Source organism: Anastrepha ludens, chromosome 4 (genome assembly GCF_028408465.1).
Source record: "Anastrepha ludens isolate Willacy chromosome 4, idAnaLude1.1, whole genome shotgun sequence".
Lineage (NCBI taxonomy): Eukaryota > Metazoa > Arthropoda > Insecta > Diptera > Tephritidae > Anastrepha > Anastrepha ludens.
In genome coordinates, this window is record NC_071500.1 from 9,355,433 (window position 1) to 9,382,718 (window position 27,286).

Consider the following 27,286-nt stretch of genomic DNA (forward strand, 5'->3'; position numbering starts at 1 on the left):
TGTACAAATAAATTTGTTTTTTTGTTCGAGTTATAGCGCTTTCTTATTGTTCGAGTTACAAAGAAGTCAATAGGGGAAAAAATGTGTTCGAGTTAGCACGTCGTTCGACTTAGCGGCTATTCGAGTTACCGCGAGTGCACTGTATCTCGAAAATTTTAAATTTTTATGAAAAATGAAGCATAAATAAATACCTACAAAAAATTCGCCTTTTAACATTTTTCTGAAAATATTTTTTTTTTTTGTAAATTTTTTGAGTACGTTTAATTTTATAAAAAACGAAGCTTGTTTATTTTTCTAAAATAAACGATTTTGTTTGGAAACTTTATAAATATCTTGTTCATTTTTGTAAAAAAAAATTTTTTTGCAAACTTTTTAAACTTATTTTTTTACCTTTGCTAAACAAATTTTTTTTTGCAAAGTTGATGAACAACTATATAACAAATTTAGTTACCTTTCATATTTTTTTGGAAACATTTGTTTATTAAAAAAAAATATATCGCAAAAAACGTCTAATTTTTATGAAAAATTAAGCCCAAACAAATACTTAGCAAATATTCCCTTTAATTTGATGCATCACGTGCCTTGATCAGCTAACGGATACTACAGCTATTTGAAAGTTTTATGGTCATGCTTATTTTTCTTTAATCCAAAACCGTTATTTGACGATATCTCGAAAAAATTATGGTGTGTCAATTTTCGAACTCAGCGGCCAATTTTACATAGGAATTGGATGGTCTGGCCGCCTTGAGTTTTGTTGGTTGTAAACTAGTGTAATTATATGAAACTATTTTCACGTGGCCAGTAAACTAGTTTTGCCTTTCAAGTTTATGATGAAATGACGAATTGTAATAAACAATACTTCGGTTTTTGGCCTGAGATTAAGAAATATTGATTAAGCGAAATTACTTCTAGTTCCATTCACACGAAGTTCAAATAAAATTTAAAATTTTATATAAAATATAAATTATAAAATATAAAATCGTGTACATATTTTATAAAAAAAGATAAACATACGAAATTATCGTCAATAACTAAAAGAAAAACTGTGAACAACGCAAGCTTTTCGTCTGCGCCTTTGCGTCTTTTGAGCATTTCTTTTTTTTCCTCTACCCCTCAGTAGCCCATCTCTGTAATTATTCTCTAACAGACTATGGGAGATAACGCAACAAGATGCTATTAAAGCTGAAATTAGGAGAAGCAAATGGCAATGGATTGCCTACATCCTGCGTAGACTGACGGGCGACGTAACGCAAAAGGCCTTCCGCATGGAATCTGCAAGGCAGCCGTAAGCCAGGACGCCCAGCACATGCCTGGAGAAGGCAGACCGAGCTCGAAATTGCAGACCAAAATAGGAGCTGAAGAGAGATAAGATCCCTAGCTTTCGATTGAAAGAAGTGGAGTATTCCTGCTCTTTCGAGCGAACTTGCGACTTGCAAGTTTATGTAGTCACTTAGGAAATAAGTAAAATGATGCGCAACATTAATCATCCAATATAATTAGTTTTTGAATAACTTTTTTACTAAATAAAAAAAAATTCACTAAAAAATACACCAAAAAAATTCGTTTGCTGTTTTTTGTTTGTTCCATTCAGTTGTGTATTACAGCGTGCTAGCAAATGGAAGTCATCAAAGGGAAAGTTCGACACATTTTACAATTTTTCTTTGATAAAAGCGAAAATGCAAGTCAGACCGCTGAAAATGTGAATGGTGTTTAGGGTGCCGAGACTCGGCACTAATATGACTGATGAGTACATAGATAATGACATAGGGATACCCCTACAAACATGTAAGCTACTCATCCTTGAAGAAATTGTAGAAAGAAAGCAAACGAAAGATGGCGTTATGAAGACACCTGCAAAATCGTCCGTTAACTGTGGCTGACTCTAAATGCTAAACGCACAGAATCTCTGCTAAGCCAAAATAAACACAGTCTTAGCCCATTGATCTCAGTCATAACGGGGCACTGCCTAATAGGTAGACACGCCCAAAGGATGGGTGTGCAACCACATGACTTCTGTAGAAATTGTCTAGATGAGGACGAGGAAGAGACAATCTCGCGCCTACTGTGCCACTGTCCTGCTCTATTCAGACGCAGGTTTACTATTCTGGGTGAACAATTTTTTGATGAGTTGGAAGATCTCAGTTCTACAGAAATCAGAGATATTTTAAAATTTTTGTACAGCACACACTGGTTTTAGGAGAAATAGGGACAAGCTCCCCACGCGGCATCATAATGGGCTATGAGCCTGAGTGTGTCCCACAGGACAACCGCTTGAACCTAACCTAACCTTAGGGTGCCGATGGTATAATAGCGAATCACGTGCAATTTTGAGTTCGTCGATTTCGTTCAGGCATTTTTGATGTTAAAGAAAATGTCGATAAAATCATAGAAATAATCGACGTTGATTGTTAGTAGTCGTAGCATCGGCCAGGAGCTAAAGTTCGACCATAAAACAGTTTTATATTTTACGCAAAAATAATGCGTTTCACTGTCACTAACAAAAAACCAAATAATTGTCAAAAATTTGTTAGATATATTAATGATGAATGGGCTATTAAACCGCATACCAAAATTATTCAAAAAATTCTTAATAAAAAGTTGAAACACTGGTGAAAATTTGCAAAATTTCATAACTTTTGCACAAAGTTTGGAAAAACGATTTATATAGTTTTTGTTGTGTAATGAGTTAAGTTTTTATAAACTATTAGTAGACCTAAGTAAGCAAAAATGTACTGTAAGAAGCCAAAAGTAAGCATTTCGGCTCGTCTTCCTAATCACAGTGGCGTATTTCAGACAGGAATTCTAGTCATTAATGAGGAAGCTGCCGATCTATCCAAGGCAAAAATGTGAGTGACTCCGTTCTTCTTCTGGAGGATGGTTCCATATGTAGAAATCCGCGCAAATGGGGAAAGTTACTGATCGCCATTCACTTGGGAGTAGCCACGATGATTCTTCTGCATATGGTTCAAGCAGCTCACAACGTCCGGGATTAGCCCACGTATCCTCTGGGTAGCTTCCGAACACCCGTTCGGGAGTGAGCTAACGTGATATGGCGAAGCATTTCAGGATAGCTGGTTGTGCGCTGAGTTTGGAACTCGCCACTTAAAAATCCCCCCCAATGAAAAGATTAAAAAAGCCTCAGATGAGACTGACTCCTTTAGAGAAATTTATATTCATTCTGATAACAAAGCGGCTATTAAATCTCTTGCTGGGATTATTACTAGTTCCGTTATTGCTCACAAAAGCAGGACATTTCTTAACGATATGACGAAATATTTTTGCATGCCCGGGCATATTGACCTACCAAGGTAATTTCTAAGGCAGGCAAATTAACAACACTTGGTATGGTGCTTGTAGGTACGCGTTTCTCTACCTATGAACTGCGTGGCATAAGTAGCGTTGACACTTGAGCCAACGCGAGATGGATTGCTAGTCTAACAAGTACCGCTTGGACGTCTGGCGCTACATAATCGGTCAAGGAGAGACGTCCCGGCGTTAGTTGCTTAGAGCACAGGCCACTGCTTCCTAGGTCGCACCTTTACTAGGAATGCACCTAATTTCGACTATAGCAGTAGCTGCAAGAATGACTGGGAGGAAAAGTCTGCCAGACATCTTCTTTGCCAATGTCCTGCATGGCAAGCCACTAGGTTTAGATACTTTTTGGCTCATCGTTCTTGAATGGTACTGGTGACCTTAGAGATATATGTATGTACTTTTATTACAGGTCAACCAGGCAACGTGTTTGCACCTAAAACATAATGTTTTAACGAGGAGTGTCAGGTAAACTGCTACAGTGGTATTAAAACGGATCGGCAACGGTCTAAGAGAGTTGGTTTAAAGATCGAAGGGAAAGTCACTGATTGCCATTTACTTGGGAGTGGCCAGAACGATTCTTCTGCATATGGTCCAAGCAGCTCACAACTTCTCGGCGTAGCCCAAAAACACCTGTTCGAGACCTAGGATAGCTTCCTGATGTCCTCGTAAGAACAAGGGCTGACATCACTGCAATTCAAGAGATGCGACGGGACAAGGCAAGAAAAACATAAGATCTTCCGACGTCTACTACAGCTGCCGGTGTTGGATTTGTTGAGGGAGAGCAACTTCGTCGCCAAGTACTGCTATTCACTCCAGTGGGCGAGCGTCTCGCAATAATCCGCATTAAAGTGAAATTGTTTAACATCTAACGCATTTGCATTCACACCCCTACGAAAGAGAAGCACAATGCGACCAAAAACTCCTTCTGTAAGCGCCGGGAAGGCTCCTATGAGCGCTGCCCCTGTCACGACATAAAAATCGTGCTTGACGACTTCAACGCCACAAGTTGGGCAAAGAGGAAATATTTGCACAACGAAACATCCGGTGACGTACAGAGGCTGGTCGACTTCGCCATGGCTCATTCACAAAATACGCACACGCCTCTGTGCAGCAAAAAACGTACATCTAACTACGCAAAGAAAGTTTTCGACATCGGAAAGCTGTACTCGCAACCGACAGCTTTTAGATTCGCCGCTCGACTCTTACTCCTGCTCTCACAGAGTACTACCCAACAGTCCGAGCAACATTTCACGTTCTTTACGTACCGCCGCCGAAGAAAAAAACGCATTTCGATGAGCCTGAAATAACAGTTGGCACAACCAGGAATGTCATACCGCCCCGCAAAGAAAGGCACCGCATCGAATACTTTGAGAGCCGTAACGTTTTTATTCATCCGGAAGACATAACCCATTCAACGAAGCCACTGGGTCTTTATTCGCTGACAAAGGGCTTGGCTTCAGTTGGTGTGTCCAGTGACCAACTGGTGCCGTTTAGCACGAGAAAGAAGCGTAAGCGGTTATCGCGCCATTCAAGAAAAAGAGTATTTTATTTAATTTTTATTTAGAATTTTTTAATGCAAAATAAATACCGGAACTTTAGTTTACATTTCGAGAAATGAAAGGTTCAAAAATCGTTAGTTTTTTGGCATTGTGGTAGGAAAGGAAATATTATAACTTCTATAGAGTACTATATATATTAGGGTGGTCCAAAAATGCATGGGAAAAAATTTATATTAAAATTTTTATGCTGCCGCCCCCCATAATGGTAAAGAATGAAAAATAAAAAGACCCGTATTTTTTTTTTTTTTAATCAGACCATATTTAATGGTGCCGCCGGGGCTTTGAAATATCCCATGTATTTTGCATGGGAAAAAAATACTTTTTCGTAGATTTCATGTAAAAACCTGGAAAATGAATATATTTTAACCGGATACCTCAGTTTCTCTTCATAATTGGTCAGGGAATAACAACCAATTATGAAATAATTAATTTTTTTTTATTAACTATTTTTTATAGAACCCCAAAAAGCCCCCATAAAACGAAAATCTATGTTTCAAATGTTGCTAGTAAAAAAATAATTAACCATTTGTGGTATTTAAATGTAGAAAATGTAGGTTTAGCATTTTTTGATAATGATATTTCTATCCAGACTAAAAAAGCAATGATTAAGTCTTTAAAAGAAAAAACACTAGATGAAGAAGGCATTAAACGAATGAAAATTTGTAAAATTGATGAAATAGAAAACAAAGATTTGCAAGATTTCGTATGTACAAAAACAAAAAAATTCTTCGAAAAACTTAATTTTTCAACTGATTTCCTAAAAAATGATCCATCGGCTTGGAGTAACAATGAAAATTACAGAAGGTGTAGCGAAATTATCAAAAAAATTAAAGTTGTGAATGATTCTGCAGAAAGAGGAGTAAAACTCATTACTGATTATAATCAAATTTTAACTAATGATGAGAATCAAAAGCAATTTTTACTTCAAGTTGTTAAAGATTATAAGTCTCGTTTCCCAAACACAATTAAAGGAACATTGGCACAAGCTTTATAATAATTTACGTTAAATCTTTTACTGTAATATATAAAGTATATTTTTAATTAAAATTTTGTAAAAAAGTAAAATTGTAAAGATAAAAGCAATTCTATCGTATTTCTTAAGAAACTGAATAAATACATTTTTTTTTAAATTTAATAATGCTTAAACTATCATTTTACCAAGTGAAAAATTCCTGTCTTCAGTATTTATTAATGTTATTTTATAAATAATTTTTAATAGGAATCGGTGTTCAAGGTAAGTCATAAGATTGACAAAAAATGCGGTTTCATTAGTTATATTTAAGGAATAGAAAAAGAAAACATTCATTTCTCACAGAATTGTTGAAGTTCCTTTTTTTAAAACTAATTTGCAACATCAAATGCTTCATACTAAGTTACTTTAAAACACAAAGAGTTGCAAAACGCAAAACAAAACCAACATTCTAGCATTATTCTAAAAAATTTGTTAACTAACAACAATAATTTGTTAAAACAAATGAAACATTGCATGGAATATTTAGTAATCATTATTAGTTAGGATATTTTTCCAAAATCTCACAAAAAAATATCATAAAAGTAATATAAAATATTGTTTTTCGATTTTTTCTTATTTTTTCGTTTTATGGGGGCTTTTTGGGGTTCTATAAAAAATAGTTAATACAAAAAAAATTAATTATTTCATAATTGGTTGTTATTCCCTGACCAATTATGAAGAGAAACTGAGTTATCCGGTTAAAATATATTCATTTTCCAGGTTTTTACATGAAATCTACGAAAAAGTATTTTTTTCCCATGCAAAATACATGGGATATTTCAAAGCCCCGGCGGCACTATTAAATATGGTCTGATTAAAAAAAAAAAAATACGGGTATTTTTATTTTTCATTCTTTACTATTTTGGGGGGCGGCAGCATACAAATTTTTTTTTGGACCACCCTAATATATATATATATATAATTGGCGCGTACACCCTTTTTGGGAGTTTGGCAGAGCTGCTCCTCCTATTTGTGGTGTGCGTCTTGATGTTGTTCCCCAAATGGAGGGATCTACAGTTTCAAGCCGACTCCGAACGGCAGATATTTTTATGAGGAGCTTTTTCATGGCAGAAACACACTCGGAGGTTTGCCATTGCCTGCCGAGGGGCGACCGCTATTAGAAAAATGTTTTTATTAATTTTGCTTTCACCGAGATTCGAACCACCGTTCTCTCTGTGAATTCCGAATGGTAATCACGCACCAACCCATTCGGCTACGGCGGGTAATATAAAAAACTCAAAGAAATTTGATTTAACCTGTTTATTTTGACTAACGAACCAAATCAAATTCTACCCAAACATTTTTAAAAATTTCCAAAAAAAAAAATACTGGCATCACTTTTCGAAAATACGAATTTAGTTACCTCAACTCTCATATACCTCAACAGAAGATAACCGTTATCTGTCTCCCTACAAATACAGCGCCACCACTGACTCTGTCGAAGAAAAGTTACGAATACAAGCCTGCACTAGGACTATGGACTATGAAAAGTTGTTGAACTCGAAAAAAGTGCCGACAAACTCAAACCAATTATTTTGTAATAATATTTTTGAATATGGAAATACAACAAAAATGACGAGTATTTACTTAGAACGCAACAGAAACATTGAGAGACACCTTTAATCAACCACAAAGAACCAAAGTTAATACTACTACAAAATTTAAAAAATTTACGAAAAAAACACAAACGCAATATTTCTCAAGAGAGCAAAAAAAAAATTGCCTACTTAAAAAACAAAAACCACCAAACCGCAATTTGCCGTGTAAACTTTTCACTTCCGCTGCACTCTCAATGCCAGCTCAACGATGCCAACTGGAGATTTCTCGTGTTCAAAATTATCTATGCATTGCTAGTAATACGCAAGGATATTTCTTTAATTACTACACCGCCAATCCTCAGCTGCAGTTAAGGCAAGAAAACGGATTTGAGAAATTTTGCAATGATTCAAGGCAGGTTGCGGAATCATCAGCGATGCGTTTTCCTTAATGGAGCAATCATTCCTCTTTAGTGTGGGACGGTTTTACACAATTAAAGGCACGAATGTGTATGTGTGTGTTTGCTTGTTGCGATTACTGAGTAAAAAAGTTATCATACATTTTTGTTTTTGTATTTTGGGCGTAGTATAAAATAGTTTGGGTTTTTTGTTTTTGTTTTTAAAATATAGTTAAAAAATGTATTATTTAAATTTTGTTTTGTTTTTTATTAATTTTTTTCTTATTAAGGCGTGCGTGTGTTTGCCAAAAATGTAGACTATGTTTTAATATAAACAAAAAATATGGAATAAAATAAAATCATAAATAAACAAAATTTTTTCAATTTCTTTTACGTTTAAGTATGCTATCAATTATTTGAAAGTATTAAAAATAAACTATTTGTATGGAAAATAATTTTTAGAAATTTTATGCAAATTCATTTTAAGGTATTCACACAGAACTGCTGCTATTTAAATGCGTTGCAAAAGGAGCTGCAGCAGAAATGGAAGTGGTTTGTAGGTTTGTGGCATGGAAATATGGAAATATAATATGGAATATAATAGGGGTATTCACTGAGTTGAGCAAATGGCTATAGGAACACAAAATAGCAAAGCAGTTCTAGCCATAAGCGTAATTGTGTTTGGCTTCCGGCTAAAAATGAAGCTATTTTTTGCTCCTTTACTATACAACCCTGGCGCAACATGTTGAATACCCCTAAGGAGTAGTTCTTAATTGTGTCCAAAAATAGGCGCACACTATTGATTTTCATGACGATGGATGGCTGAATGTTTTGAATGTAACGAAATCTAGTTTTTTCTGTTGTGCGAATACCTTCGATGAATTTATTAATCTTTGTTCGTTTTTTTTTATTTTATTTTTTTTTTGTGTTTTTGTTTTTGTTTTTTTAATTCGGCACTGTTTATAGGCGAGCTTTTCGAAAGCTGTTTTAAGAGCATTTAGACTAGTCGACGGCTAATGCACATGTGGTGAAGTTGCACTAGACTGACATACATGCATGCGCATGCGCACATGCACGCATATGTCAGATTTGAATTTTTGTTGTTTAATCAGTTATGTTTTAATTAATTTAAGACTATTTAGATTTTTGTTTAATTTGAATTTACTACTAGCAAGAAAAATTATGCGATTTTCGAAGAGCTAAAAGAAAAGACTATTCAAGAATTTTGAATTTATGCATTTTCTTTGCCTCGCGCTGTCAATCACTGTTGACCTGGGCGTGTTTTTATTTTTAACAACTGATTGCTTGAATTCGCGAAAAGCGCAGTTGCTGAGGTGGCAATTGAAAAGGCGTGAAGTTTTTTAGTTTACACAACGCTGGTTTTAAGTGTTAAGAGAAAAAAAAATTAAAAATCGATTTAGTTGCACAAATCAATAAAAAAATGTGTTATTCGGAAATAAGCAAAAATTATCGACACTCTAAACGAACTATTTGGAACCATATAATTCAAATACATAGTACTGCCATAAGTTCTGTTACATTTTGTTTTGCCATAAATTCTGTTACAAGTGTTTTTTTTTGCCGCTAGTTCTGCAACAATTTTTTTAATTTATTTTTTTACTTACTCGGGGCTGCACTCTTTAATTTTCTTTAAATCTACCCGACCTCCGAAGAAATCTGAGTAAATCTTCTGGGGCCAAAGAGCGCTTGGTCGCTTCTTAACACATCAGTGCCAAAGACCTTAAGCCTGACTCGAGCGAAGGCCGGGCAGTCCATAGACTGGGCAGAGTGCACTGTCTGAGATACCCAACCTTTCCATGTGCTTCGCTCATAGAAAGTGATCCGCCATCAGTGTCCAACCAGCTGCCTACAGTCCCTTCTGTTTAATGACAGGAGCACCTGCAAAGGACAATCGGTCAGACATGACAGATAACATCAGTCTTCACCATTCGCAGCCTCGTGCAGCCTGCCATGCTCGCTTGTGAGTTGAAGCAACCCGTTTGCGAATCGTGGCTTTGACGACTGCAGAAGGGAGTGGCTGAACGGGCTCCAAACCAAAGAAGTTGACCTCAGAGCTCATCCTAGCTAAAAAGTTCGAGATCTCGTTACTCGCGATACCCATGAACCCATGTTAGCATCAGGCTATTGCCGATACTGCCGGCATATTTCAGCCTGGATTTACAGGTCTAAACTAATCTGTTACAAGTTAAGTCCGTTGTGGATAAGAAATTATAATGCATTTTGTAATGAATGAATACAACAATGCATATGGACAAAAGCAAAAATAACGGAACTTTCCACAGCAAATTTATTCTCTCCGTATGCATTATAAAATCTGTCACAGAATTTATGGCAAGACTAAGTAGACATACTTTATCATACAAATTTATAGAAATATGTTACGTGTGTGGACGAACTGCTCCTCCTATTTCTGGCGTGCATCTTGCTGTTGTACTGTAAATAGAGGGACCTAAAGTTTCAAGCCGACTTCGAACGTCACACAGTTTTTGTGAGAAGCCTTTCATGGTAGATATACACTTGGAGGTTTGTCATTGCCTGCCTATTAGAAAGAACTTTTTCATTTTGCTGTTCGGAGATTCGCACCCATGCACTCCGAATGGTACTCACACAACAACACATTCGGCTACGGCAGCCACCGCAAATTTATATAACCAATAGAAAATGTATACTTCTGAGAGAATATGTGAAAAAGTACTGGAATCACTTTTAGAAATTATGAATTAATTTAATTACCCAATGGCAGAGCTAAACTCTCCCATACCTCAACGAAGTTAGCCGTTATCTATGTCCCTGCAAATACAGCTTCACCTCTGAGTCTGTCGAAGAAAAGTTACGAATACAACCCTGCACTACGAGTATGAAAAGTTTTTGAATTCGAAAAAAATGCCGACAAACTCAAATGCAATTATTTTGCTTTTCTTTTAAAGTGCGGTAATAATATTTTTGAATGAAGAAATACAACAAAAATGAGGAGTATCTACTTAGAACACAACGCAAAAATTGTGAGAAGCCTCTAAGCCTCTGTAAATAGATGCCACCTTATAAGGAAAACTTTTGGTCGCTAAAATATATATAGTAAATTTTTCATTTTTAAAATTAAATTAAAAGTCCGTGCGAAATCAAAGAGATGACACTATTGGCGCGTATCGAAGTTATGTTTAGTTAGTAGCATCTCTTGGATGAACACCCAGCAAATTTCAGCCAGAACGGTAAATGTCTTTGTGTTTGACATTCGTTTGAATCGTGCAAGTTGAGTGGTTTTCCTTTTCCACTACGCCAACGCATCAGCTCACGCCTCAGCAGCTATGGTCGCAAAATGAATAGAATTGGGTTCCTACTCGTTTCACATGCCCCATACTCTGCAGACTTGGCTTCCACGGATCCCTTGAACTGTCCTGAATCTCGTCGGAAAAGTTTTGTTCCCCAATTTGAAGGAATGACTGGGGGGAAAACGAATTTTATTGAAAGGCATAGGCGATTGCTGAAACGAATGGTGGGTTCAGTGGTAAGGTTGCCTGAAGGATGGTGGATTACCAGGTTTGCTATTTAGCTATGGTGAAAAAGAAAATTGTTAGGTGAGCTTTGGTTGCCACGTCGCTTGAGAGATGCAGCAGCCAAATTCAAACACTCGTCCAATCAGTCATTGTTCAGATGGCAACGAAGTGTCATTGGCTGATTTTTCTCGTATATCACTAACGCAAGCTAAATTTTGTTAAACATATCCCAAGTGACGTCAGCTGAGTCTGTCAAATTCGTTCAGAGCCGAGTAACGGACTGGTAAATAACACTCTAAAAATAATTTTCACTACGGGGATGACTTCACATGCCACAAAATGAATTGTAAGACAGTCGAATATCGGGTGAGGCTCGAATTCTTTTATATGGAAGAAAAAAAAAGCCCAGCACTGTCCACAAAAAAGAAAAAAAAAAACCAAAAATTCACGGTATTTTGTAGTTCCTTGAAACTTGCACTTTGTTGTACTAAAATTCAATGGGCTGTAAAATTGGATACTCAAAAAAAAAATTCTAAAAATTCTGGTTGAGCTGAAAGTTTTAAATGTTTTGATGAAATTCTGAGAAATCTTCTAAAAAGTTTGTTTGGTTTTGTTATGTGGACTATATTTTTATGAAAAAAAAGTAGCGGGATGTATATGATATGATAACTTGCTGTTTTAAAAGGTTGAGTCCAGAGGGAAAGGGATGTTAGATTAGTCGGTTTAATGGAGCATGCGGAAAGGTGGTTAGTATCGTGCGGAGTGCCTTCACATGCCGGACATATGTATGGTATGTCGAGGTCAATTCTGGATGGGTAGGAGTTTAACCTGCTACAATATCCAGAACGTCGGCTTACGCGACTCTCTCGGGGTGGAACTCTTCATCTGCTCTGGGTGGTGGTTGGACTCCTATTACGGCATTCGGAGGTCGAGAGTGTAAGAAGGTGATAAGTGACTGTCCGGTCAAGTAGTTGCGGATTTGTTTTGCCCTGAATCTCGTCGGAATAGTTGAAGAGGTGCCTCCTGACAACGCAACAATCGATAGTATGGGCGTTGCAAGGCGTGCTTAACCAACAAAAGTGAGTCGCGGAAGAAGCAGCTCAAAGCAAATGGCTCAGAATAAAATGAGAACTTTTTTGGTACTGAAAAATGTGTTCTCCATATTAATCCTTTTATTAGATAGAAGAAATCGCAAATAAAACAAAATGGGTTTCATTAGTTACATATTAATGTATCCACAATTAATAATTCAATTATTCACTTTAATTAAAAAACAAATGGAATAAAACAAAAATCAACATAAATATTGAAACAAAAAAAAACTAAGTTAATAAATTATGTATAGGTACATATTGTAAAATCAAAACTAAAGTTAAACTAAATGAGAGGACCACTCACATATCCATACATGTGTAATTGAGCATACACTGGCGTGCATGATTGGATATAGGGTGATTTTTTCTAAATATTTAAAATGTTTTTCGAGTAAAAAAAAATTTAATTTTGTTTGTATTTAATGAAATTTGTTTTTATTTAATAAAAAAAAATTGTTTGTATTTAATAAACAAAAAAAAAACACAGATTCAACGAGTTTTCATTTAAACTTTAAACTTTCTAGTCTAAATTTTTAGAAATTTTTCGGATATGCGCAATATGATTCATGAAATTTTGGTACATAATTGCAAGTTTTAATTTTTTAATATTTAAGAAATTTTTAATTGATTTAATATTTAAGAAATTTTTAAATTTTTTTCATTAAATTAAAAAAAAAAATTTAGGTTTGACTCATACAATTTTTAGTACATAATTGCAAGTTTTAATCGATTTGATATTTAATAAATTGAAAAAAAAATTTTATTTAAATCTAAAAAAAATGTTGGGTTTGACTCATGAAATCTAAGTGCAAGTTTTAAACGATTTGATGTTTAATAACTTATTTTGCTGACGGCTTTTTGCACTTCAATCCATATAAAAATAAGTTTATTGTGGAAAAAATGCGCAAGACCGCTTACAAAAACAAAAAACATTAACAATTTAAGCCAGTTCTTATAAATTGCACTAAAAAAAACCACAAAAGCTAACAGCTAAAAAAACTATATTAATTACAAACAACTCGATTTTTCAGCGCCTAAAACTTACTAACATTTCATGAACTATGTCACTGCATACCCCAAAATTTTCAAAAAAAATTTAGTTGATTTTTTCAAAAATTTGTATAAAGTTTGAAAGCTTGACTGATGGGGTTTCAGTTAAAATGTGAAACAGCTTTCTTTATTATTTTTTAATTTAAAAAAATGTCTTTAAAAAACAAATTATTTTTGCTTAAAAAAAAAATTTTATAAAGCTTGAAAGCTTGACTAATGTGGTTTCGGTTAAAATGTGAAACAGCTTTTTTATTTTTTTTTTAATTAAAAAAAAAAAAATTTTCTTATTTTTTCTTAAACAATTATATTTCTTAAAAAAAAAAACATTCTTAAAAAAATTGTCTTAAAAAATTATTTTTTTATTAAAAAAATTCTTTAAAAATATTTTTAATATATTTATTTTTAAAGAATTTTTTTAAGAAAAATTTTTTTTTTTTAAGAAATATAATTCTTTAAGAAAAAATAAAAAACGCTTTTCTTTTTTAAATTTTTTTTATTAAAAAAACTAAAAAACTGTTGTTTAGAAAATATTTTTTTAAATTTAAAACCTCGAAAAACATTTTAGATAATACAAAAAAATCATCATATATCCAGTTATGCACGCTAGCCCACATACTCGTATACATACCTAAACAACAATGACAACAATTAATATTGGCGAATCATAAACACAACTAATGCAATAATATACATCCAACTTGTAGGTATGTGTTTTTAATAATTAAAAAAAAAATTATAGCGTTAGCATATGCGTATATCTCATTTTTATTTTTTTTTTGTTTGTTGTTTTTTTTTTAATTTTATTTGTTTTTATTTTTTAATTTTTATTTCACTTATCAGTAGAATGAAAACACTGCTTAAGTACTATTTACATATATGCGATGACCCTTAAACGTCTCTTGGCATGCGAGCAAATATAAATCTGTAAATGCGTGGCAGTGGTGGCGCAAAATTAATCACCTTATCGGAAGATTTATGATTTTCGCAAATGATATCGTACGTCAAGCACCCTTGACACTTGTGAACTACAATAAACAGCTGCAGCATACAAACAGAAAAGCAGTGGAGTGCGTAAAGGTCAGAATGAAGATTTCTAAAAATCTAATTTCAAAACAGTTTTTTATTTCGTTTTATTTAGTACATAAGTTATTCAAAAACAACTTAATTTTGCGCCACTTGTTCAAAGTAGCAGCAGTACTCGCCGCATTTAGTTTGGTTTTAATAGGAAGGAGTGTTTTTTCTTCTTGAAAAAGGGAGTTACTTTTAGGCTCAGGTTTTCTGAAAATTAAATATTAAGATTATCTAAAAATCTGAACTAGCGACGTGAGTTAATCTCGTGAGTAACGTCTAATTAGAAAGCCGCTACAGTAAATTAAAAAATGGCAGTTTTATTTACATTTTATTGCTTTTAGAATCGTAGATTATCAAAGCAATATTCAAAGTTTCATCTTTCATAGTTTTCATCAAAATGGTATGACTATTTCTTTCGCTCACGAACGGAGATGCTGAGCAAACATAACAAATCGATCTCGTTTTGTTAACGAGTAAAAATTATTTTCCAAAAAGATCGAGGTGTTTCAAAACAGAAAATTTCAAGTAACAAAATATAAACGTTACCGTTAAAGTGAAATAAATTTAAAAAAACACGTACACATGGGAACTGTATTTAAACAAAGCAAGGAGTGCATCGTTTGCAGATGATGCCTTGTTTGTCCGCGTATGAATTTACAAGAAGGCAGATCGCTCCTAATGACGTAGGCAGCCACTTAATTGAACATTTCAAGGCAAATTATTGAATTTCGTTTGCGTAAGAAACGAAGCGGTAAGTATTTTGAGATAATAAACTGAATTGTTTTAAAAGCCAGGATTGCTCCTTCCCGGTAAACGTTAAATTTAACGCTATGATGCATCACTGGCGCAAAAATGTGATTATTTTATGTTAAATTTTTTTTTTTAATTTTTGAACGAATTTTACTTTTTGAGTTCATAGAAGATTTCTTATTTTAATTTTTTTTACATTTTACTCGAGGGAAATCAATGAAAAATAATAACTTTCTAATTTTTAAACGAATTTTACTATTTGAGTTCATAAAAGATTTCTAATTTTAAATTTTTTAGTTTTTTACTCGAGGGAAATCAATGAAAAATAATAACTTTTCAAGTTTTGATCGAATTCTACTTTTTGATTTCATAGAAGATTTCTGATTTTAAATTTTTCACGTTTTTGCTCGAGGGAAATCAATGAAAAATAATAATTTTCTCTTTTTTAAACGAATTGCACTTCCCGAGCTCATAGAAGATTTCTTATTTTAATTTTTTTTTTACTTTTTACTCGAGGGGAATAAATGAATAATAATTTTCTAATTTTTAATCGAATTTTACTTTTTAAGCTCATTGAAGATTACTAATTCTAAATTTTTTAATTTTTTACTCGAGGGAAAGAAATGACAAAAAATTAAACGATATAATCTTAAAATTAATTAAAACGATGATGGATTTTTGATTGTTTTTTTTTCAGAATTAATGACAATTTTCTAACTAGTATTTTATTTTTAATTAAAACGAAATGTTTGAAGTAAACAAAAATCAAAATTATGTTTAAGCGAAAAAACATAATAAAATGGTATTTTAGAGCGCGGGATTTGGGGATTTGAAACAATCAAAAAATTCATTGCCACACAAACCGTGAAATAATATCGAATTGGCTACGGGAGTTGCAGGTTGGTCGTCATATTTGTTGCAATAATTAACGACGGGAAATGCCGTCCTGCCTCTATCAATGGTTCCACACAAATCTTTTCGGCCTTTGTCGGTTTGTTCGCATAAGGGTTAATAAAAATGCGATCAGAAAATGATCATAAATAAATTATTACTTTTGAGCATGAAGCCAAAAACAGCAGATCTATGCAATATTTTTTCATACAAACGCGGTCGAAAAATGATTTCTGACAGTAAATGTTTCGTAATCAGTGTACACATTTTTTTTTTTCGCAGATTCTTCGTTTGACAAAAGTCTACAAAACTATACCATTTAGCGTTTAAATTGGAAATATTTTTAAATCGCTTAATCATTCTTCGATCTCCGCCCAACTACAGTCAAGAAGTCTGAGGTTATGCACATACAAATATTTCAAGCGACAGCGCTACACTTGCGTAAATTTTCCGATTTTGCATAGTGTTGTTGCAATAGCAACAAATGAATTTCGAAAAGTTTTGAGAAATGCTACTGGAACGCCACAAACCTGGTGCCGTTAGCGTAGACCTGTCACTCGACTGTCGTGGGTTGTGTAATATGCCATTGCACTGCCACTATTTACAGATTTTTCTTCATCGCAAATAAAATTCAATACCAAAAAACAAATCACAAAATATTAGCTGTGTACTTCCGACAGAACATCCCTGTTTACGTCAGCTGTTTATGCTCATATTTTGTGGAAAATTTTCAAATTTCAATCAAATCGCATTTAAAATGGGTTCGAAAGCTACAGCTGTGAATGATTATTAGGTGTAAATTGCATTAAGACCCAGCAATTTATTGCTTATTAGCTAGAAAAGGCGCATTCGCCTGATTCGAATGGTGTCTTTTGAGTGCTTCTTTAAAAGCGTGTAAAAAGGAAACGAAAAAATGTTTCTATTTTAGTTTTTTTTTTTCATTTGTTGATCCATTATTAAAAAATAAAAAAATTTTTTTGGCCATACAAGGTGCGTTCAAAATGTTGTCAGCCTTAAAAAAAACCGGATTCCAAACAAAGTTATGTCGCTGGCGACACGGATGCCGGGACTCGCAGGTGTCTGAAATCAAAACGACAAAAAGGTTCTTTTCATTCAGTATGAATGTCGTTATGGGGTCAGCTACGACCATAACCTCTTCAGGGACATCGGCATATACTTGCACGTTTAGGTTTTTTGAAATCTTTCCATTCATAGATGTACTCTACGCTAAATGGCTACATATGTGGACATTATTATTATTATTTTTTTTTTTTTTTTTGTAAAAATTACTATTTTCTATTTTTTTCTTATCTTACTGAATTGTTATAAATGTAAGCAGAATAACTCGTAATAAAATGAAAAAAAAAAAATTAACTCTTTTTTTTTTTTTTTTTTTTTTCAAATTAAAAAATTCGTCCCTGAAGAGGGTAAAAAAAACCATTTTACACAATGGCGGACGTTCACAGATGAAAACCCGTTTTTTGGCGCTTTTTTACTTTAAAGGTCGGAAAAAAATACTTAATTTTTTTTCTCCCGACTGGTCGTAGTTCACACGCTAACGACATCAATTTTATGTCATTTAATTTTATTTCATCAAAAGCGATTCGCTAGAACCGACTATATATGTGTCCATTGTCCATGTGAAGATTATTTTTTGAAGGCTGACTCCTTTCGAACGAACCTCGTATGGCCGAAAAAATTTTTATTTTTTAACAATGGAACAAAAAATAAGCTACTGTAAACAAAAATAATAAATCTTTTTTCGTTTCCGTTTTACACGCAAAACTCAAACACTCAAAAACCACCATTGGAAATGAGGCGAGCGCCTTGAGTTGCTTTGCCAAAAGTCCACAGGCATGTAATGCCATTTAACGCCACGCCACATCGCATTATGTTTTATGCAAAAAAAAGCAAAAAAAAAACTATTATTAAGTGTTCATTGTTGTTGTGTTTTTAGCTCAATTTCTTTTAAGTTGCTTGCAATGTACGCTGCTTTAAATAGTAGTTAGAGTTAAAAATATTTTTTATGCATTAAATATTTTTCATATTATTTTTATCATATTAATTCGCGTTAAGTTTTGTTGTTTTCTATTATATGTTTTTTTTTATGTTTAAATTAATTCATTTATTCTTAAAATCAGTCCATTGTTTATGTTTTTTCGGTTGTTGCCAATTTGTGTTGCATCAATTAACTATGCTTCAGCTTGAAACGCTTGAACGCTTCTTCTTTCTATGTTTTTTGTTTCTTATTTTGTTTTTGTTTTACTCGCTACTTCGTCAAATAATTTCATGTTATTATTATTAGGATTTTGCTTCTCATTTTCAATTACTTAAATATACATATACATATATGTATGTATAAATACTACGCAGAGTAATATTTCCTTTCAAAATTTTGCGCATTCTACTTAAAATTTAAAATTACTACTTTATGCAGCATTTCAGTTACAATAAATTACTTATTATGTTAAAAATAATCATAGATAAATAATTAAGGTCTTTTCACTTTAACCTTTTAGTACAAATCAAAAACGTCGAAGTTTGTGTGAATTTTATAAAAAAAAAAAATTATAAACATTTTCTACCCTTTTCACTGCGCTGCCTACTCATCATTCAATATTCGTATTTCTACCCACTTATTTATGCATTTCTTATAAATAACGTAAATATTTTTGGTAGTTGCTTACTATTAGCATAACTATCGACTGTTCTAATAGATATTCTTTTCTATTTGCTACTACAACTACAAATTTTTTTAGTGTTATTTTTGTGTTTGTTTTTCTGCATTATAAATCTCTTAAGTCTATTTCTTTTTGGCCGCTTTTTTCTCTGCTTTTCGTATAGCTTTCTCTCTTTCGCGTCGCTCACGCTCCTGATCTTTTCGCTCCTTCTCAATATTCGCCTTCAGATCTTTGAGTCGTCGCTTCAGTCGATGTTTATCATCCCCACTAACGCCAAGCGTTTTGAAATCTTTCGAATCCAGTGACAACAGTGCGCCACCTTCAACATTATGCTCCTTGAAGACCGGTATGTAACTTTCCAATTCGATGCCCATAAGCCATTGGCCAACCTGTGGGCACAAAACAGCCAAAAAGAAAAACACAAAAAAAGCAAAAAATTCATGAAATTTACTTACAACTTAAATTAATATCTACAACTCGCAATAATCATTTCGTATTCGCACACTCACCTGATCTTTTGTCCATTCATGCACTGGTCCACTTTTGTAATTGTAACAAGCGGCTGCTTTGCGCTCCGAGAAACTACTGCTCGAACCGGACAAATCAATGGCACGACTGGGCGAATAGCCGGGTGAGGAACAGCCCGATGACATGCTGGTCGGTGATGGTGGTCCAGTTGCTTGTTGTTGTTGCTGTTGCTGCCATGGTACTGTGCCAGGCGGTGAGAGGGATTGAGGTATAACTTGTTTAACTAAGCACACATTCAATTAAACACAATTCAAGAGTGCATCATCCGCCACCCACAACCACAATTAAATAATAAATATTTTTTTGATATTTTTTGTTTTGTAAGGCATGAGGGATATTTGGTTTTTTTTAAATAAATTTTACCATAATGTTGATATGCGGCGGCAAGCATTTATTAAACAATTATTTATTTATATTATTTCAATTTTCAATCAAAAAAAAAAATTTTTGAAATACAAGAGCAAACGTGAAGAAAAAGAAAGTACAAAAGATACTTGGGTTAGTATTTAATATGGGCGAGCAAATGGTAAATGCTTATACAGTTACAGGAGATAGTCATAGTCATAGCACAGTTATGGGCAGGGCATAGTAGTGGCGGTACACAGCGAAAAAGAAATCGTTTAGTTATATGTAGTTAAATGGTTGGGTGCAAGAAATGTGGATGCAAACGACACCTAATAAAACATTTTAAATATATGTAGGTAGGCATACAACTATTCTAATTGAATGTTTGTTGAGAGATTACGAGTATATAAATTTGCATGAAAAACGACAATAAATATAACGAATATAGGTAAGTATATAAGGCGAATAGTATGTGGCTTAAGGATATGTATTGGAATGGTGTTTGCGGCGTAATTGGTAGAAGTTAGTGATGGCATTTCTTCTCATTTGGGAAATGTAAAGTTAGTTATTATACTTTCAAGTCATAAAGTTGTATTTCTATACATGCAGCTGCATTTTCCAATTACCTTTGGGCTGTGCCTCATTCACCGCTTGGCGTATTTCATTGATTAGCGTCTTACAGTTGATGGCAGCTGTACTTTGGCTTTTGTTAATTTCTGTGTAATCATCACTGGAGTGGCGTGATGAACCATCGCCGAGACGCCTGGAAATGTAGAAAGAAAAAAAGTATAATAAGTATTCACAAACATACTTGCATACTTGCGCATGCAATTCGAGTGACGATGGCCGCGAGCTTTAATTAGCGTAAATAGCAAAATTGTAAGTTGCCCATCTTTCGCACAAGGAGTGCTGCTGTATGACACACTTAATTTTTTGGCAAAAAAGAAGTAAGAGTAATTTTTGATCTTACGAGGGCGGTTCAATAAGTACCCGTGTTTGATGACAGAGGGCGTTCCTCCTGAAGTAATTTGGCATTAGCATCGTCTGCTGTCATCTATCAAGCGACGGAAAAACAAATGAAGGCTGACACCATTTTGAGTGAAACTCGTATGGCCAAAAAAAAAATTTGTTTTTTAACAATGGATCAAAAAATCTATTTTCGTTTCCGTTTTACACGCTTTTAAGGGGTTACATGGGGTTCGTGGGTTCAAAAAATCGATATTTTTTGACTTATTAATTTCTACAACATCTCAAGAATATTATCCTAAATTTTCAAGTCGATCCGAATAATAGTTTCGGAGATACAGCCTTTGGAAGGAGTGCGCTCCAAGCCACTTTTATTTTTACTCAAAACTTTAAACGCGTTTTTCTCGGAACCGTGTTTTCAAAGTCGGTTGCCGAATGTTCTCGAAAACTACTCAACCGATCTTGATGAAGTTTTACACAGGTGTTCGAGATACAATTTACTCGTGCTTGGACGAAGAATTTTTTTCTTTCAATTACAACTATCATAAAAAAAAAACAAAATGTCAACCCAATTTGACCGAAATTTTCATTTTTTTGGAAAAACGTCTGCCAAAATTCCAATTTTTATTTTTTTTTTGTTTCCTTCGTTCAAGCACGAGTTTATGGTGTTAACTAAAACACTTATTTTTATGTTTTCATTTTAGATGATCCTGTCAGGAGTTATGCTGTCAACGCGGACGCACCTTTTTTTCGAGGGGTCACAGGAAAAGACGTCACAATGAAGGAGTTTTAATTGTTTTTTTTTGAAAATTTCAGAAATTATTCTTTAAATATGTATCAATAAGACGGCATAAATTTTGAATTAAATAAGTAATTTTTTACATAGAAAAAATATTGAAAATAGGCCTTTTTTACCCAACGAAACCTATGTAACCCCTTAAAGAAACACCCAAAAAACACCATTTCAAATAAGGCGAAGGCCTTAAACGTTTCAAAAACTATGGTTTTTAATGCTTTGAAATATTTTTTGAGTATAAAACAGTAAAAAACATAAATAAGATCCCAGAAAAATGAAAGCGGGAAGTACTATTAGCCAGACTGGTAGGATGATCGTTAGATTGGGTTTCGACACATACATCCCTACATTACAAGGTGTTTTGGTCGATCTTCTCCTTCAACTTGCGATGCGCAGAATTTGTGCTGATTCTTAACACTACAAGGTTTTATACCTTACAGAAATGGTGCTACCAGATTGATCAGTGGTGTCCTTTCGCCCCTACTTTGGTTAGTTGCTATTGACGAAGTTCTGATAGTACTAAATAAAAGTGGGGTTAAGGTAGTAGCATACGCCGATGACTTGGTATCGGAATCGTTTCTCTCAGTCATGGCTGAGATTTTGGAAAGGTCACTGGCTGCTACTTGCGGCCTCCGAGCCAACTCTGACAAAACGGAGCAATCTTTTCAAATAGGCAGGATTGAATCGAGGGGAAAATCTGCACCGAAGCTTGCACCTCTGTATTCACTGACGGTTCTAAGATGGAATCCGGAGTCGAAGCAGGGGTTTCCTCTAAATCAGCCAATTTTTCTATCTCCTTTAAACTGCCGAGCACTGCTAGTGTTTTTCAAGCAGAAGTCTTTGCGATCTTGCAGGCATGCAAAATGCTTTCTCCGATAGTCAAGACGCGATTAAGGCTCTGACGACACCATGGTGCCGAACGAAATTAGTAAACTCCTGTAAGGAGGAGATCAAATCTTTTGGATGTGCAAGTAACATTTCGCTGATCTAGGTTCCAGGACAGAGGAACATAGAGGGAAATGAAATTGCTTGCCAGGAAGAGGACTGAATTGGCCCCAGAGACCTCCTAACCGGTCATCAGCATATCTCTGACAATTGTTAAAGGGGAACTGCACAAATTATTTCTCAGAAAAGCGCAAAGCGCAAAGCAAAAGCGATGGAACTCCATTTCTTCAGGTGCTATTTCGAAAACCCTTTGGCCCAATACGATATACGAAGGACTCAGAAAGTCCTTGGGACTCCTCGCCATTCAATTTCCAAACTCGTAGCTGTGTTTGCCGGTCATTGGACGATCGGCACACACGCAGAAAAGCCAGGGTTACCATTTAACCACCATTGCAAAAGTTGTGGGGACCTTTCAGAGAAAGAGACTGTAGAGCATTTTCTCTGTAAATGTCCCGGTTTAGTATCTAGACGACTAAGGTCACTGGGCGCTCCTTTCTTCGACAGCCTGGGGCAGTGCGCCAACCTTAATCCAATCAATCTTCTCCATTATATCAACAGCTCTGGCTGGCTATAGATATCTGCCTGTTGGAGGTCCCATAATGGTATCAAAACGGCGCTTTAGTGCTACTTGAGGAGTGCCAGACCGCCACTTCAACCATTTCACTTACCTACCTTGATCTCTGCTGCAGCCAGTGGGGATTGAATCTACGATCTACTACCGGCATCTAATACACAGATTCATCTATGGGCTGATGTAAGAAGTAGCAGAATATATTCAAATATGTACAATGCATACAGCACCCCTGCCTGCACAACAACAATCACCTACTAATCATCTAACCTCTAACTCTCTCCCTCTAGTCCGCCAGCTTTCAGACAATACATATCCGCTGCTTATTGTTGGACAAAAATAAAAAAATAATAATTGGCGCGTACACTTCTGTTAGGTGCTTGGCCGAGCTCCTCTTCCTATTTGTCGTGTGCGTCTTGATATTGTTCCACAAATGGAGGTACCTACAGTTTTAAGCCAACTCCAAACGGTCAAACGGTTTTTTATGAGGAGCTTTTTCATGGCAGAAATACATTTAACCATTGACTGCAGAGGGTCGAGGGCTATTAAAAAAAACGGTTTCTTCATTTTGGTGTTTCACTGAAATTGAAATTTGAAAATGTCGAGTCAAGGAGCACCGGGAGATTTGGTGGCTCCTAAAACACTCAGGCTAAAAAGCTCATTGTATTTGAAGCTCTGGTCCCCCTCAACCCCCTGATAGTCAAGGAGGGAAGGAGAAAAGTATCAGAGAAAGAGATAGGAAAGAATAGAGACAGAGATAGAGATAGTTAGTCCTGTGAGAATTTTCCTGATTCTTTGGCAAATCTGGGTGTTTCACTGAGTTTCGAACCTACGCACTCCCGAATAGTAGTCATGCATCGGCTACGGCAGCCGCCGTTACATGAGCTCCATAAAAACATTTCGTCATTTTGCCTTGAAAACATCTGCTACAATGGCAACAATAAAAATGTTGGTATGGAAATATTTGGATTTTTCAATGGTTAGGGAAAATCAGTTAAACTTTTTTTGAACATTTTAAATAAAAATTCATATTATCTATCCATCCAACTTAAATGCTCACATTCAGACGAGTTTCGTTATTTTTAAATACTACACTCACTCACCTCTCGCGCTCGGATAGTGCCTGGTTAAGTTGTTCTGTAAACGATGTTGGCGGCATTTTGCCACTTATGATGGCACCAGTCGGTCCGACACGTCGACGACTCGGGTACATCCAATTCTCCGTAGATTGCTCATTCTCGGAAAGTTTGTCGTTTGAGCCTAAAATGGAATCGTATGAACTATTGAGATCACGACTGCTAGTACCGAATGTAGTCATGTTGCTGCGATGAAAATCACCACCACCACCAACGCCGATCACACCTACATCGGGCGGCGAACCAATTGTGTTCTTAAATATATTTGGTATAGTCGAATGACCAACGCCAGCAGCTACTGCCGCTGCCGATACGGCGCTCTTATTATGTTCCTTGTGCACTTGCGCATACAATTGATTGATTTGCTGCTCGCGTGCAGCCGCAACACCACCAACCGCCGTGGTAGTTGAGTTCAACAGTATGGCCGTAGTTGTGCCGGGTGTGCTGATGTGATGGCCTTTCGGAGCATGGTTCTGTTGTTGCTGTTGTTGTTGCTGCTGTTGCAAGTAATTACGATGGATGACACTACCATTGCTGCCATTCGAAAGTCCATTACTATCGGAGGCGGCGCTGGCGTGCACATGAGCCACTGTAGTGGATGTGCCATCATCTTCACTGTCATCCAGCGCACAATCGGAGCTGCTATTGCTGAGTGTATGCTTGCCAAAACTGATGCATTTCACACCGTTGTTGTTGCTGCTGCTACTGCTGCTACTCTGGTTGGTGTTAGCGTTGATTGTGGCGGAGGTGGCGGAGGCAGCGATATGAATTTGGCTATTATTGGTGGCGATGGCGGCAGCGGCATTGCTATTTGCTGTGGCATTGGTTGTGTTGCAGATGTTGTTACTGTTGTTGTTGCCGTTGCTCGCTGTTGAAGGCAGCTGGCGATTAGCTAAACCACCACGAGAAGCTTTTTTTTTTTTGTATTTGTTTTGTAAATCGTGCAAATAATTGCGAAGAAGCAAGGGCAGCGAAAGCGTTTGTGTTTTTTATGTATTTTTTATTATTATTATTTTTTTTTTTTGTTTTGTTTTTGTTGAGCGGCAGTCAAACAGCAGCAAAATGTATGGCGGCAATAGTGTATTTTTGCGATTGTTTATGGACAAAAGACATCAACAACACAAACAGAAGAAATATATGTATGTATGTATATATGTAAATGGCAGCAAACAGGACACAGGCACAATTCAATTGAAAAAAGAGATAGAAAGAAATGTATAAAATAACAAATAGAATTAGAACAAAAATCTAAGAATTGCAAATGGCATTGAGTTGAACATGAGAATGAATAATATACATATGCACAAATTAGGGATGCCACCACCGGGATCGGTATTTCAAATATCAAGTCGAAACAAGTGAAAACTTGTTTATTACAAAATTTTATACAATTATTTATGTATTATTATAAAAAATTTCAATCTTACTTGCGGATAACTCTAGCATTTTAACTAATTAAGCGAAAAATATTGCATGTAAGAAGCGCATTAAAAAATCAATAATTGACGCGTACACTTCTGTTAGGTGTTTCGGCGAGCTCCTCCTCCTGTTTATGGCTTGTGGCTTGATGTTGTTCCACAAATGGAGAGACCTACAGTTTTAAGCCGACTGGTTTTTAATGAGAAGCTTTTTCATGACAGAATACGCACAGAGGTTTGCCATTGCCTGCCGGGGGTGACCGCTATTAGATGGAAAAACCTTTTTCTATCTTTTCTGTGCATTTCCGACTGGTTGTCATGCACCAACCCATGCGGCTTGGGCGGCCGCCATTGATTCAACTTCGATAATTTGAACACCATTTTTAATAAAATCACTAAGTTCTTTTCGTATCGTATCTACAGTCTGTGTCAGAAGAAAAGAACCGGGCTTTTTCTTGTAACTTCAAGATATACAGGGTTTGATTGAAAAGTAATGAGCCTTCCCGCGCGGAGCGTCTGCCAAGCGATCAACCGAATCGATTGGTGGGGGAAAATGATGATCTCCTTCCACTAGAAACCGGTCTCAGTTCGTTGGCAACAGCGGTGCAGTCAACATCGCTCCGTGCGTGAAAGCTGTTTTAAAAGTGTGTTAGGATTTTGCAGTGACGAATATGCAGCGATCGTTGGAGCAACGTTACTCGCTCAAATTTTGCGTAAAGCTAAACAAAACGAGTACCGAAAACATTGGGATACTCAAGGAGGCTTACGGGGACTAATCCCTGTCCAGTGCCCAGGTAAAACAGTGACACAAATCGTTCAAGCCCGGTTTCGGCCCGACCTCGTCAACAATTGGACCCTTCATCACGACAATGCGCCGGCGCACACCGCTTCCCTTTGCACCTCTACATTGGCCAAGATGGGAGTTCCGGTGCTTCCCCACCCTCTCCACAGCCCAGACCTGTCCTCTCCGGACTTCTTCTTGTTCCCGCGCCTGAAAAGAAAGCTGAAGGGGAGGCGTTTCGACTACATCGAGGCGATCCAAAAAACTGTGACAGCCGAATTGAACGCGATTCCGGCGGATGAGTTTAAAAAATGTTTCCTGCAGTGTGAAGGACCGCTACCAGCGGTGTATTGACGCTCAAGGGTCCTATTTTGAAGAATATTAGTTGTATAAGCCAAAAGGTTTAATAAAACTGCTTAAAAAAAATAAGGTTCATTACTTTTCAATCAAACCCTGTATCTCGTTCTGCTTTCCGCTGCGTAACAGTCCCACTCAAGGGCTACGCCGCCAGTGCTAACTCAGGTTAGTGTCGTTCGAAACTTTTCCGTAAACGCAACCAAACAAAAATGAGTGCTCAAAGTACGCGAAGCATTTGAGTCGGAATTTTTATGCACACATTCTAAAGAGCCGAACTTATCTTCCACCGCGACTGCAAAAGTGACTAAAAAATCAAAAAAGTTGGTTGTGATGTGGAATCAGCGGTATAAGGTGTACAAAAATGTTGATGACTTCTCCGAGCGCGGCTTGAAGCGAGTGACGACAACCCCATTGAAAATGTGTGGGGAACTAAACACATGTTGCCAGAAAACCACTCCACGATTTAAAGCAACTCGTGCGTTAAGCTTGCAAAATCTAGTCCTGTTTGTCGACGAGCTACGCAGAAAAGCTGCCACACAGTTTATTGAGCAATTGCGACTCGTAGTTTTGTA

At 35.7% G+C, this 27,286-nt stretch overlaps 1 protein-coding gene across 7 annotated transcripts in view; it reads right to left on the reverse strand.

The window, feature by feature from the left end:
• Window positions 1–18,100: 18,100 nt before the first annotated feature.
• The window catches only part of LOC128861659 (uncharacterized), a 213,013-nt gene continuing 203,827 nt past the window's right edge, over window positions 18,101–27,286 (reverse strand). For 4 of the 7 annotated variants that reach the window (XM_054099954.1, XM_054099957.1, XM_054099953.1 and 1 more), the window contains 4 exons: window positions 24,126–25,068; window positions 20,371–20,507; window positions 19,381–19,622; window positions 18,101–19,260 (listed from right to left, as the gene is read on the reverse strand). In XM_054099954.1, the coding sequence (XP_053955929.1) occupies window positions 18,994–19,260; window positions 19,381–19,622; window positions 20,371–20,507; window positions 24,126–25,068 (1,589 nt within the window). In that variant the 3' untranslated portion in view covers window positions 18,101–18,993. The remainder of the gene's footprint in view (window positions 19,261–19,380; window positions 19,623–20,370; window positions 20,508–24,125; window positions 25,069–27,286) is intronic. The other 3 variants (XM_054099958.1, XM_054099956.1, XM_054099955.1) reach the window with 3 other exon arrangements.